This window comes from Equus quagga, chromosome 5 (assembly GCF_021613505.1).
Source record: "Equus quagga isolate Etosha38 chromosome 5, UCLA_HA_Equagga_1.0, whole genome shotgun sequence".
Lineage (NCBI taxonomy): Eukaryota > Metazoa > Chordata > Mammalia > Perissodactyla > Equidae > Equus > Equus quagga.
In genome coordinates, this window is record NC_060271.1 from 107,213,213 (window position 1) to 107,227,019 (window position 13,807).

General features: G+C 44.8%; 1 protein-coding gene across 1 annotated transcript in view; it reads right to left on the reverse strand.

Moving 5' to 3' along the window:
* Positions 1 to 13,807, reverse strand: part of ARHGEF33 (Rho guanine nucleotide exchange factor 33) — a 66,372-nt gene that overhangs the window by 10,228 nt on the left and 42,337 nt on the right. Inside the window, exons 10-15 of the mRNA XM_046660831.1 lie at positions 11,293 to 11,425; positions 9,419 to 9,502; positions 8,167 to 8,250; positions 6,360 to 6,508; positions 5,171 to 5,335; positions 1,901 to 2,711 (exon numbers count right to left, since the gene is read on the reverse strand). Coding sequence (XP_046516787.1) covers positions 1,901 to 2,711; positions 5,171 to 5,335; positions 6,360 to 6,508; positions 8,167 to 8,250; positions 9,419 to 9,502; positions 11,293 to 11,425 — 1,426 coding nt within the window. The remainder of the gene's footprint in view (positions 1 to 1,900; positions 2,712 to 5,170; positions 5,336 to 6,359; positions 6,509 to 8,166; positions 8,251 to 9,418; positions 9,503 to 11,292; positions 11,426 to 13,807) is intronic.

Sequence of the window (13,807 nt, forward strand, 5' to 3'; positions counted from 1 at the left end):
ACAATTTTTCACATATCAACTACGAAAAAAAGACATTTTTATGAATATGTGAAATAAAAGCATTCTTTGCAGCTTAGCCTATACTAGTTAGAAGGTTTTGTATGTAACTCTCTGCCCATCCCAATTGACTTGGCACTGACTCCCTTTCTACTTCCCTTGTTAATGAACGTTCAAACTCTGACACACCTAAGATCAATTTGTATAAGAAATTTTGCCTAATAAAGTTTTATAAAGTTCAGAGTTGAAAATGAGAGCCAGAAGGAAATCTGAGAACCTTGGGGAACCTCAGGAACTTCAACTGAGCACACAAAGGCATTTTTGCCCTTTGCAGGAACCAGACAGAGACTCTGATTCCTGGAGTCCAGTTGGGCTAGAAGCTTCAAGGCTTTCCATGACCCAGCCCCTTCCTGTTCCTCTGGCCTAATGCCTACCACTCCCACCTGGCACAATATTCAAGAGGAAAAGCATCACCCTGCTGTCTTTTTAAAAAGCCCATTAGCCTTTTTTCACATTTCCCTACCCCACTCTTCACCTAGCCAACTTCTAGGCAGCTTTTAAAATCTAATTCAGACATTGGACATATCTAGGAGGACCTCTCTGACCACCATCGCCCCAGGAGGGTTTAAATTCCCCTCCCCCAGTTGATTATCATTCTGTGTTTCTATGTCTCCTTCCTACACTAAGCCAGGGGTCCTGGAAGGCAGAGACTGGGTGCCATTTCTCTCTGAACCTTCAGCACTCAGCCCACAGCCTGGTGCAAGGCAGGTGCTCAGTGTTTGGTGAAAAATGAATGAATTAAAGGAGCCAGTGATCCTCAATCTGTTCGCACTCACTTGAAAATGAGAATAGATGGAATGTAGGGCCCTAATTCCTGGGAAAACCCCTTCTCACTTAGGCAAAGGATCCCCTGAGCTTGATGCACGTGATGCTCCGTGGAGGTAAAGTCAGTCCTAGACGATGGCGTTTTCAAGATGTACGAATACAGAGCTGCCCTGTAAACCCTCACCACCACTTCTGAAACGATGTCAAACAGGAAGAATGGTGGCACCGGTCAGAGCTATCCTGTGACCCTGCCTAATCAGAAATTGCCTCTGTTCCAATCACATGCAGAGAAATCACGAATTTGCTCAGGATCTATTAGCCCTTTCATGGATATGTATTTAAATACCTCTTAAAATTTCCTGAAGCTTGCAGACACCCAAGTACCATTGACATGGAGGCCAAAGAAGTTGTTTGAGTTAATGTTTCCTTGGCTATTTGGGGATGTCTCCGTCCCACTGGAGTCCGCAAATTAACGTGACACCTTTTCCCAATCACAGGGAAAGCAAGCGGATAGGAACCTAGCTCTGCGGTGAACTTCTCAGGGGTCCCTATTTCCGGGAGAAGGGCAGCCTGCCTCCTCCCTATCTACAGACAAGGCTGCGGGGGCCGGGAGCAGAGGGTGCGGGCGCGCCGAGCGTGCCACGTTCTCAACGTTTAAACAAGGAGATGCGCTAACAGGCCGAGGGAGAAACACGCCTAGGCCTCGCGTGTCGTGCTCTGAATTTGAAGTTCCACTCGGAGGCGGCCCGGCTTCGGCAGGGAAGCGGAGAGCACCCCTCGCTCTAACCGTGTGAGTGCTGGGGGCAGGGTGTCAGCAGACCTAGGAGGAGTCTGTTCTTTCTAGAATCGCTTTGCCGCCGCCCATGCCTACGGATGGCGTGCCCTTGAGTCCTGCGACTGCAGAACGGGTACCAACACGCGCCCTCGAGGGCGACTGAGGGGCAAACCTGTGACCCGGGCTTTCCCTCAGCTGCGCCTGTCCTCCGCTCCCCTCAACGCTAGGTGAGCCTAGGCTGGTCCCTGGAGATCTAGGCCCGGGGCTGCCGGCGCTGCGGGACCGCGTTTCGTTTTACTTTACCCTCCTTACTTCCAAATAGGTCTGCTTTTCGCTTTGGGACCTCTGTTGGGGGAAGAAGGTGCGGGGCGCGCCGCGGGCGGCAGCGGCGGCGGCCTGGCCGTGCGGCTGCGCGGCGCGCTCGGCCTTGAGTGGCGCGCGGCCGCCGCTGCTGCTGCGCGTGCTGTAGAGGCGCGGGGCCACGCCCTCGGGCGGCGGCGCGCGCGGGAACTCCTTGAGGGAGCGGCTCAGCGGCTTGGCCTTGCCGTGCGCCTGCGCCTGCGCCGCCGCCTCCAGCTTGTAGGCGCCGCTGCTGCTCGCCGGCGACGTGGCGCTCTTGGGCAGCGGCTGCAGCGGGTGCTCGGGCCGCTCGGCTTCCATGGCGAAGCTGACGGGCCGGAGGAAGCAGATGTCCAGGCTGGACTCGGAAGAGGCGGGCGAGCAGTTCTCGAAGAGCGCCGGGGCTTGGAAGGGCTCCTCGTCATAGGGCGCGGGCAGCGCGAAGATCTCGCCGCCGTACTCGAACTCCTCGTAGGCCGCGGGCACGTAGCCGCGCGCGTCGGGCAGGAGCTCGGCCGGGGCGCGCAGGGAGCGCTCCACGTGGCCCGGCGGCTCGGCCGGCGAGGGCTCGAAGTCCATCTCGGGGATGGCCTGCAGGGGCCCGGCGAGCGCCTTCACGTCCTGCTCGGCGGCACAGAACTGCGCCGGCGCCAGGAGGCTCTCCGGCCTCTCGTGCTTTCTGCCCTCCATCTCCCAGTCGCTGGGCTTCCCAGGCTGCATGCTCTCCATCAGGCTTTGCTGTTGTTGGCTTTTCTTCATTGGAGGCATCAGATGTCTTTAAAGGGGAAACAGAATACAAAAGAGGTGTGCTTACGGTTAGTGCAGGCCTCTCACCCAGCAGCACAAGGCTGGGGCAGCAAACATCCCGCAGATACTGCTTGGGTGCAAAACTAGCAGCTCCTCTCCTCCTCTTGGTCCCTCTCAGGTGCCTACGTGTGTTACCTACCAAGCCCCGCAAACTTCGATTAAGGAGTTCCCACGCACCGCAGTCCCCCAAGTGGGAGAGTGAGAATACCCATCTGTAAAGCAGATGTCCGAAGTATCCGTCTGAGCAAGGAGGCACTGCGTAGATGTGACCGGTGAGCCAAGGACAGTCATCACTCCCCATGTGGAGGCTCTGATCCTCCCCACCACGTGTCAAGACCCCAAGGCACCTCTCTTCTCCCTTCTCTCCCTTTCTTGCCCTAGCAGAGTCATGCAAAATAATGGAAACAACTTTTGTTCGACTCATGGATCTTCATGCTTAAAAACAATTCCTAGATGAAGTCAGTGTGGCATGATCTTCCTAACTGTTGAATCTGGATGATGGTATATGGGCTTCACTGTACTCTTTTGTGTACGTGTGAAATTTTCATAATAACTAAAAAATTACTTGTGGCTATAAAGCATGCCTGTGTAAGTCATCTGGAACTTCCACTGACAAAAAACGTTACCAATGTGAAAAGGCTCTCACTCTGGATATGCCCAGTTTCATGGAGGGTTTCTTTGTTTAATCATGGATAACGAATAGTTAACATAGCATACTAGGATAGCATACCCATCAGATTGGTTGAGATTTTCCAGTTCTGCTGGAATTTAGTTGCCAGACAGATGTGAGTGGACTGCTATACACCCACCCAAACTGGTTATTCTGCTAGTTTATGTATTCATATTTCATTCTACCACAAAAATGCATAAAGAACACAGATATAAACACACGCTGAATATCTTTCTTTGGTGAAATTAAGATGAAAATTAGGTTGCACAGAGGTGAAAAGAAATAATAAAATGAAATATTGACCTGACTTGACTTCTCTTTTAACTTGGGAGATTGTTGTTGAGTTTTTTCTAGCTGTTTTCCCAACAGAGTGCATAATAGCCCGTTCAGTGTGGGTATAATCTGTAGGGATTTCATTTTTTGGCTCTGCTTGTTACACTTAAAGAAGATAAAGTTTTATCATTGTCTTAAGAGTTGAAGTGATCCACAAAGTACATATCCACCTCCTGCCTCTCTCCCACTCTCTACCCAGGAAGGGTGTTTTTTCTGTGTAGAGTTCTCTCCCTACAGGACTTCTAGGATTTTCTTTATAGGAGGAAAATCATCCTGGGCTCTGTTTATAGAAAGGTTAATGTCTCATAGGTTTCAGAATGATTATGTATCATTCTGCTTTCCTGCTTCTGTATTTGCATTTTCATCTCTCACTGATAAATGTTCTCATAATTTTAAGAGATGAGAGCAGAAAGAGGAAACAGGATTTATTTTGATCAGTTGCTCCTTCCAGTGATTGTAATTGACATTCTCAAAACTGTAGTAATTAAAACTTGAAGAAACCTCGCTTGCCTACCTCTCACTTTATTGTAATTTTAGAAAAGTAGCTTCTTGCACGACATCTAAATTTTCCTTAATAAAACCCAAAGCAGAAATTATAGTCTAAGGAATTAGTTTTGTGAGAACTGCCTGTATTTGGTAAAGTGGGGATTTGGAATTTTGAGTTTGGGTTTCCTTTAATCCTACCAAAAGTCCTGGTTTCAAAAGCAACTAATTGACTTTATCCTTATCCTTCAGAGGTAAAGGAGTTCCAGGTATTTAAACAGACTAATCCTTATCCTAAACGTTGTCAAGAAGTTTGCTGAATGAGAATCCAGTTTAGTCTGCTAGAGGGTTATGTGCAGAGACTTTAAAAGACTGTCAAATCCATCCACTGCCCAGAACAGCTTTTGGAAAAGCTGTCAAAAGTGAAGAACGGAGCTTATGAAGTCCTTTTCTGAGGAATCTTCAAGGAGGATTGGGAAGGTCCTCTCTGCACCACCTCAGACCTGTTTCTTATCCTCAGAGCCCAGACTTCTGACACCTGACTGGGATTCCTTTTCCCTCCACTATGTCTTTCAGAGAACTTAAGGGGGTTCCCACCATTTTACAACTTAAGGCTGTAAAATGCCTTCCTCTCTGTGGTACTCTCTCCTCTTCTATCATTGTCCAAACCCAAAGAGACTCATGCTGTAGGTAGAGGGTGCTCCTGTGTGTTGAAAGTGTTGGAAGTAACCTCCAGCCTCTAGGCCTGTCCCTTAACATTAGTGCCTTCCTCTGGGACCCAAGCATTGGATCAGCTCCTTGCCTGCCTGATGGGGCAAGAGGGAGGGAGGAGTCCTGTAGGTCATACTCCTAATCCAGACTGGACTGCTACCCTACCTGGGGTAGACTGCCTGGGACACAAGGGCATTGCTATTACCCTTTCCACAGCAACAGGTGCTTACGTGACAGCAGGACCAGAACTGGGAGTAGAAGGGTAGGGTTGCAGCATCTCTTCTGAGTGGATCCCACTGTCACGGACGGCCTCAGGACCTGCAGTGGGGGAAGCATCTTGCCCGGCATTTGCACACTGAGAAGCCAGCCCTTTGTACAGCTTCGCCATGGATGACCTAACAGAATGGAAGTAATAATTCTCAGGATGTACAGTGGGAAATCGGTTCTCTGAACACACAGATTATGCCAAGAAAGAGAGACAAATTTTCTCAGATGAAGCTCAGCTGTGAATTTCTCTCTGTCTCTCCAGGGCCCTCTACAAACCAGGTTGCTTACATAATAGGGTACAAGCTGGATGCTGGGCAGGCGTAAGGATGCCAATTAATTGGCTGAATTGAGTTGGGGAAAGGGGTGGTACGCGGAGATGTCCTCCATTAGAGGAGCCGTGGCTTGGGAGATAGCATCTTTTTCTGGTTTGAAGTACCCAGAGAAATGATTCTGTTTTCCTCATTGGACTGAGATGAGGTTGAAGGAAATCCAAGGCATTAGGAAGCTCTGCTATGGGTTGTTTCTCTTACTTCTGAAGCCCAGATTCTTCCTAATCAGCTCTTTCTGTGCCTTCTTAGGGTGAAATCTGTTCAACCACCACCTCCCCTCTTATTTGTTTTATTTTTATCCATAGCACTTATCACCAGCTAACTTATTTATTACTGGCTGTCCAGGTCTAGAGAGTAAGCTTCATGTGGCAGAGATTTTTGTCTGTTTTGTTCATTGCAGCATATTTAGTGCATAGAACGGTGCCTGATACACAATGGGTGCTCCATAATATTTGCTGAATTGTTGAAGAAAACCACATTCTGGCCTTTATGCTGCAATTTTAAACCTGGTAAGTTTAGGGAAACTGAACTATTGTTGAGGTAGTTAGCAAGCTGAGTTAAGCTGGGGTCTGCATAGGCATGAGAGTGAAAGTGCTTATTTTCCTAAAATACTTTCCACCAGGTAATAGGGGCCTCCATCCTATAGCCAGCCTGGCCACCTCTCTTCCCTCCCCTTCTCTCTTCTCTTCTGCCTCCCTTTACTGCACTTCAGCCACTTAACATACAATGTGGTTACTTGTGACAGCCACCCACGCTGGCTATCTGCATCCCTGTTCTCAGAAACCTTTGATCAGCCCTCTAGACTGCACCATCAGAACCTTACTTCTTGAGCTTTTTCCGTTTCTGAATGAGCAGGTCCTCATTGCATTGAAACAGCAGGGTGTAGTGTGAGATAAATACTCGAAGGCGCTGAACACACACCAGAAGTAGGTAATAGTCAGGGTGTTCCTGCTCTGTGAACTTCAGAACATTCTGGATGGAGGAAAAAAGGAAGCAGAATTGCATAATTAGAATGAAAAGTTGTTTGTCTCTTCTGCACCTTGCCTTGATCTGTTGTGAGAGTTTGGTAGCCATTTAATCAAAACAACAATACATACAGCCAATCTAATTATAAGCTAAAAGGTCAAATTGCCGTTCTCTTTGTCCATCACAGCAAGGGAAAATATTAGTTACTATTGCTCCTGTTTGGGTTGGATGTGAACGTAAGACAATTCCATCTGAAAAGTTAGAAGGATCTACTGATTAGATCTCCAAGGTAATGGAGTCATTCTAACAATTACTGTCTATAAGCAATGCCTTTTAACTCAAAGGAGTCAGACCAATGGTGAGAATGTCAAGATTCAAGGCAGGCTGGAAGGGGAGAATGTTTATGATCAAGTCTGGCCTGGTGGCCCTCCTGTTATATTGCCTACTGTGCTGTAATGCAACAGGCATGCTAGTTGGATTTGGGAAAGCTAACATTTAGTGAGTGCTTCCTATTGCCAAGTACTAAGCCCTTTATATTTTCTCATTTAGTGTTTACTACAACCTGGTTAGATAGGTACAATTATTACCTCCATTTAACAAATAAGAAAACTAAGGCACAGCAAAGTTAAGTAATCTTCATTAGGTCACACATCTAATGAGTAGTGGAGCCAGGATTTGAACTCAAGCTAGACAGTAGAACCAGGGCTCTTATTTACCATATCGCTTGCAAGCCTGGGTTTCAGTCCTAGTTTTTTTTACCTACTAGATGTGTTAACTTGGGCAAGTTACTTAACTTCTTTAGCTCTCCATTTCCTCATCTAAAAAATAGTAGTAATGATACCTATTTTGTGAGACTGTTGAAAGGATTAAATTAGATAATTATTGTGAGAAAATGATTTTAAGATCTAAAGCCACAGACAACTGAAAGTCTTTTTATTATTGATACTGGGCACTTCTACCTAAGATAAATTCCAAGCATTTCTAAGATGCTTTCAATGGATTACTTAGGAAGGTCAGTCAGCAATGAAACCAGAACAGGTGGGTGGTGGGAAGAAGAGGGGCTGGTGGGGGTGGGAGTGGGTGGGTGATGAGCCTCTCTCTAGACTCTACTTCCTCCAAGGTGCTACAAGCCCTGTGGGAAACTGGTGTGAAGAAGCCAGCTGGTCACCTTCTTCATGCTTCTTCTCTGACATAGACATAAGCAATGTATGGTAGACCTTTGGGCCCAAGCCCAAAGAGAGCAGTCAGGATAGCGGTTAAGTGGGCAGGTTACCTAGGTATTTCTTAGATGCTGGTAGGGGATGGGGGGAGGGGACAGAGGGTTGCATTTAGATGGCTGTAGAACCATGGTAGAAGGGACTGAATAGGTACTCAGAGTCTAGCAGGAGCTGCTATAGAAAGATCCTGGATCAGCAGAGATGTGGACTGCTGGTAAATGCAGACTGTACTTCAAAGGCAGGCATCATGAACCAAAAGTTTTTAGAGATTGAGATTTTAGCTCATACCACAAGGTGGGGATGGAGTAATCATAACAATCTAAATTATTTAAATGCTTCTTTGAAATATTAATGATTCTTTGACCCTTTACAGTATTTCTCAGTTGGAAGCCAAAAACAATTGTTTAGTGTGAAAATCGGTTTGGTGGCTTGCACAGCCATGCCTACCTGCAGATGTATCAGATATTCAGGGATGCGCTGGACTATGTGAAAAAACAGTGTGTAGATGTCAGATTTAATATCTTCATCACCCTGAATGAAAGAAAGGTAGAGTCACTCCTCAGTGTTCCTCCAGCTCTGGCTGCAGAACCCCAGAGTCAGCCCCACAAGAGTAGGAAAGGTTAACTCCCAGAGCGTTTTCTTCCTCTAGAGTGTCGTGAAGCATTGATATGTCATCAGAGAGGCCACTTGCTCAGGGACATACTCAAGGACACAACACTTCTCTAGCAGGAAGAATATCATATACTTCTTTTGAATCCACCCAACTTTCCAAACTAACCCTTCCTTGCCCCTCCCCCCCATCTTAGCACACGCTAGACAGAAGTGGGTACTCAATAGATTGTATTTGAGTTGAATGAATTCATCGAGGTTCTTCAGCAAGTAATCATTACAATGGTTTCCTAATAAGCACTAGGGTGGATTGGAGCCCCCTGAGAGTAGGCAAAGGAATATGATTAGAAACTGAACAGCTGGCCTGGCAGCAGGAAACATGTTGGATTTTCTCCATGTCCCTTCTATTCTCTTCCTTTCCCTTTCTCAAATAGTTGCTGACTGCTGACATACAGTAGGCGTTATACAGGGTTGGCAGTAGTGGGAGGTTGATGTAGAAGGCTAATAAGACAGAGTCCCTCACCACTTGTGAAACTTGATGAACTCTTGGCTTTAGGGCTGCTGATACAGTTTTTTCCTATTGACCTAAAATAGCTAGAATTGTTATATATTTGTATGTGTTTATTGAGCATCTAATATATCACTTCAGTAGCAATAATTAAAGCAACATGACTAGAGCCACTTTATGATCTTATAAACTGACAGACACAGGATGACTTGAGTTTAATATTCAGTTTATATGAGTTGAATATTCAGATTCATATTGTCTGAGCCTAAAATGAAACAAAACCCTTCATACAGCATGCAAGCTGCAGCCTGAAGATCTTTGCTTAGAACCCCTGTTTACTTCATCTATACTTTCAGTGGAATGGAACACAGGGTCAGTAAGGGAGGGCAAGGACGAAATCAATGGCACTGATCCTTGAGTGAGTTCCTTTAACCCCAGGTAGGAGCATCAGTGGTTGTTCAAGCCATTCTCCAGCCTGGAAGACAAGCTCAGAGTGCATGTGCTGCATATCCTGCATGAATGAGCAACATCATATAGATAGATGTGTAAACAAAGGGCAGTGCACTCGTAGAGTTAACTTACCTCCTTCAGAACAACAACATGAACCAAGGAGATGCATTCCGGCAGGTCCCTCAGGTAGGCAACATAATAATCCAAAAAATTATTCTTGAAAACAAACACAAGAAATACATGGTAAGAACCTGGAAATAAGCATGATAACAACTAATATTTTTATAGAGTCATGTATATAAAAAAGGAGTATGGGGCCAACCATGTGACATAGTGCTTAAGTCTGATGGCTCCACTTCCACAGCCCTGCTTCACGGTTTCAGATCCCTTCTGTGGACCTACACGACTCATCAAGCCATGATGTGGCAGCAACCCACATACAAAATAGAGGAAGACAGGCACAGATGTTAGCTCAGGACTAATCTTCCTCATGCAAAAAAAGAGGAAGATTGGCTCAGAGTGAATCTTCCTCACCAAAAAAAAAAAAAAAAAGTAGTACTTTGCAGAGATTACTTTAATCACTCATTTAATGTGTTTATTAATATCTTTTTGGTTTTTTAATTCAGCTTTTAAAAAATCTTTTTGGTTTTAAGGTAGATATCCCTAAGGACTTGGGAACCAAAACTTAGTAGCCCAGCTTTAACAAGAGAAAGGGAAATGATAAACCAAGGCAGAGAGAAGGGATCATGTAAGTTGAAAAAGTATTTTTAAATTGTTAATAAAAATGCATATTTGTTTTTAAATTACTTTTAATTTCAATCTACATCTAAATGAGGAACTTGGTCCAACCCACCTCATAGGGTCTAGACCCGTGGTTCTCAACTTTTTTCACTAATTGCGTATTTCCACAAATTGCATATTTGCCTATCCAAATGCCCTCAGGAAAATAGTTCTCAGCTTCTGAAATTATATTCCCATAGATGTAACAATTCTCAGCCCAAGAAAGCATAGTAAATACAAACGAGTAAAAGTGATATTAGAGGGATAGCCCTACATTCACTCTAATCTATACAAGTAAATAATTTGCAAACTTTATATTATTACCCACAGTTGAGAATCATTGATATACAGAGGTTGATTGCAGGAACAATCTGGCTTGCGGACCAATTTTAATTAGTCCACACAATATTTTTAAAATAAGAAAATTTCACACAAAATTCTGGATTTCTAGCTTCTCTTAAAATATGAGAAGATCTGTCAACTCTAGTCCTTTTTTTCCTGCATGTAGTTGGGTAAAGCTGAGTAGCTATTCCTTATAGAAAAGCATATATGCTCCACTTAAGCTCACTTTCCAGCAGTCCGTACTGTATGACATTCAGTTCACTTCCACTCATTTGTTTCACTATCTGGCCCCGTAGGCATTGAGTTAGAAACTTCCAGCCTGGATCATATTTCTTTGTAGAACATTGTAGAGATTTCAAAACTTAGCATCCATCCTTTCTCAAGGAGGTAAAAACAAGAAGCGTTCAAGACAAATAGCTTAGAGATTTTTAAAAATCTCTAAGGAATGAAATTGTGTATGAAACTACATACATATATACAAACTCTCAAGTACTTATTTTATATGTATGTATAGATATATGTGTGTGTGTAAATATATTTATACAGATATACACACACACACACACACACATGAATACTCAATTATAGTACAGTAATTGAATACATTGGGCCATCACAGTACAGTGGAAAGTGATGAACTGGAAGTTGGAAGACTTGGGTTCTAGTCACATCTACAACTATCTAGCTGGCTGGGTGATTTCAGCAAAGTCTTAATTTCTTTGAAATTTATTTCATTATCTGTAGAATGAGAAGTTTAGACTAGATCTCAGCAGTTTTTCTAACTCTAAAATTCACTGATTCTAGATTCTCCATTAAGAGAAGCAGACAAGGAACACACAGATGCATATAATTCAAGTTTATAAAGGATTAAAAAAAAACCTTACCTCATCATTTGTTAACTTAAGAAATAAGTCTCCAAGGACTCCTTGGCGCGGCCACTTCAGGACCCTTTCCTGCAGAGCATGAAGCAGATCCAGGTGCTGCTGGACAAGGTACCGTAAAGAGCCAGGGAAGAGGCTTGAAACGGAATAGAGAGAGGATCACACAAACCAGGAGGAGAGAAGAAAAGGCCCTACAAGCATTATGTGCAGCAGGTGCCATTTTCCCAGTCATTGAAAATATTCTGAGTCACAGGTTTTCATTGAGGATTTTAAAAAAAGGTTTGTCATTGTAGACCTCATAGCAGATATCCTCAGACTATAAAAAGACCCCTTTACCGATGGCTCCTATACAAATGTGTATTGAACTAACAAAGAGCACATCACTTGAACAGATGTTGTCAACCCAAACTAGTATATTCATTTATGTGACACTCAGTGGAAATTCTAAAGGAAATCTTTTTTTATTTTTTTTTTTAAGATTGGCACCTGAGCTAACATCCATTGCCAATCTTTTTATTTCTTCTTCTTCTTCTTCTTCTTCTAAAGTCCCCCAATTAGGCCAGCCCCATGGCTGAGTGGTTGGGTTTGTGTGCTCTGCTGCAGTAGCCAGGGTTTCACCAGTTCAGATCCCGGGTGTGGACATGGCACCACTCATTGGGCCATGCTGAGGCAGCGTCCCACATGCCACAACTAGAAAGACCCACAACTAGAATACACAACTATGTACTGGGGGGCTTTGGGGAGAAGAAGGAAAAAACTTTTTTTTAAAAAAAGCCCCTCCCAATGCATAGTTGTATATTCTAGTTGTAGGTCCTTCTGGTTGTGCTATGTGGGACGCTGCCTCAGCATGGCCCGATGAGCGGTGCCACGTCGGCGCCCAGGATCCGAACGGGCGAAACTCTGGGCCAGCGAAGCGGAGCACACGAACCCAACCACTCGGCCACAGGCCAGCTCCACTTTTTGATGTTTTAAAGTTACTCTCTCTTGTGCACTATAGTCTGTCTATTCTAATTAGTATTGTAGATAACAGCACTAAGGTAGCACTTGGTCATTCTCAGCTACTACATAGGAGACTGCTACTTAAGTAAGTAGGGAAATTTGTTTAAAGCTGACAACTAAAAGCTCAGGGGGTAGGAGTATGAAAGTGTTCCTTTTCTCCTCTCTTTTGAAAGCTTCTAAGAGTAATTCTGGGCAAGGACAGAGTCTTCCCTGGCGAGGCTACAGACTAGGCCTGGCCTGCTATTCCCTGGAGTTGCACAGAGCTCCCTTACTATTATCATATTCTGCTCCCCTATCTCTCAATGTGCCTCATTATTTCAGAAGAAGTGAAGGGAGGAAGAGAGAAGTCAGAGAAGGATGGGATGGAGAGGAGAGCTAGAAAGAGAATCATGGGGGAAGAAAAATGCGGACTGGATGTAGAAGGGTAGGGTGATCAGAGGTATATAGGAATGAGGAAGGAGGAAAGAGAAGGAATTGGAGTCTTGTTGGGCCACAGCAAGAATCTGAACTCTAACTTGATGACTTAGGGGAATTGAAAGTATGTTCCCTCATCTTTCAAGATCACAAGTTTAACAAAGATGAAAGTGATGACCTGCTTGTCATGGAGAGCCGAACTTATTTGGATATTTCCCCAGGATCTAATTAGAGTGCTTTGCCAACCCTGAACAAGCAGATCTTTGTAGAGAACAGTACCAAAGACACCAGTTTGGGAGGAGGTTTTTCCAAGTAGAGCAAAGACTCCCCTGGGGCTGCAGCTCAGAGAAGACACACAAACACCAGAATAGTGTACACAGCCCCCTCTGAAAAGATATAAGGATTCCTTCCACTCCTATCTTCCGCCCCTCCATCTCCTATACCGTGAGTCTCCATGTATGTGAAGCCAGCTGATCTGTAAGCACAAGAGGAGAGGCCTCCTCATCAGAGCTCATGCGGCTAGTGCAGTGGGCTTGGAGATCTAAGTAATCCCTGTCCAGATCAGAGAGAATTCAGGCTGGTGGCTAGGACACAGTTTGACTGGGAGAAGACCATAAAACTGATGGAGAAAAGCACAGCTGATCAAGCTGAAAGAGTGAAACATTGCACCAGCAAAATATCTACAAGTGAAAGATTCTCCCCACCCAGAGGCTATTGATGACTTTGAGTAATATTCCTGGTGTGACACCGAAAGATGTTAGGGCACTATGGTGAGAGCTGACCTTGTGATGGGTTCTCCATATAGGTTATGTAATATGTCTTGGATTCTCTCTTCTCTTTTTCTTTCCTTTCCTCTTCTCTCCTTTCCCTTTCTTTTTTTCTTTTTTTTTATTTTTTTAAAGATTTTATTTTTTCCTTTTTCTCCCCAAAGCCCCCTGGTACATAGTTGTATATTCTTCGTTGTGGGTTCTTCTAGTTGTGGCATGTGGGACGCTGCCTCAGCGTGGTCTGATGAGCAGTGCCATGTCCGCGCCCAGGATTCGAACCAACGAAACACTGGGCCACCTGCAGCGGAGCACGCGAACTTAACCACTCGGCCACGGGG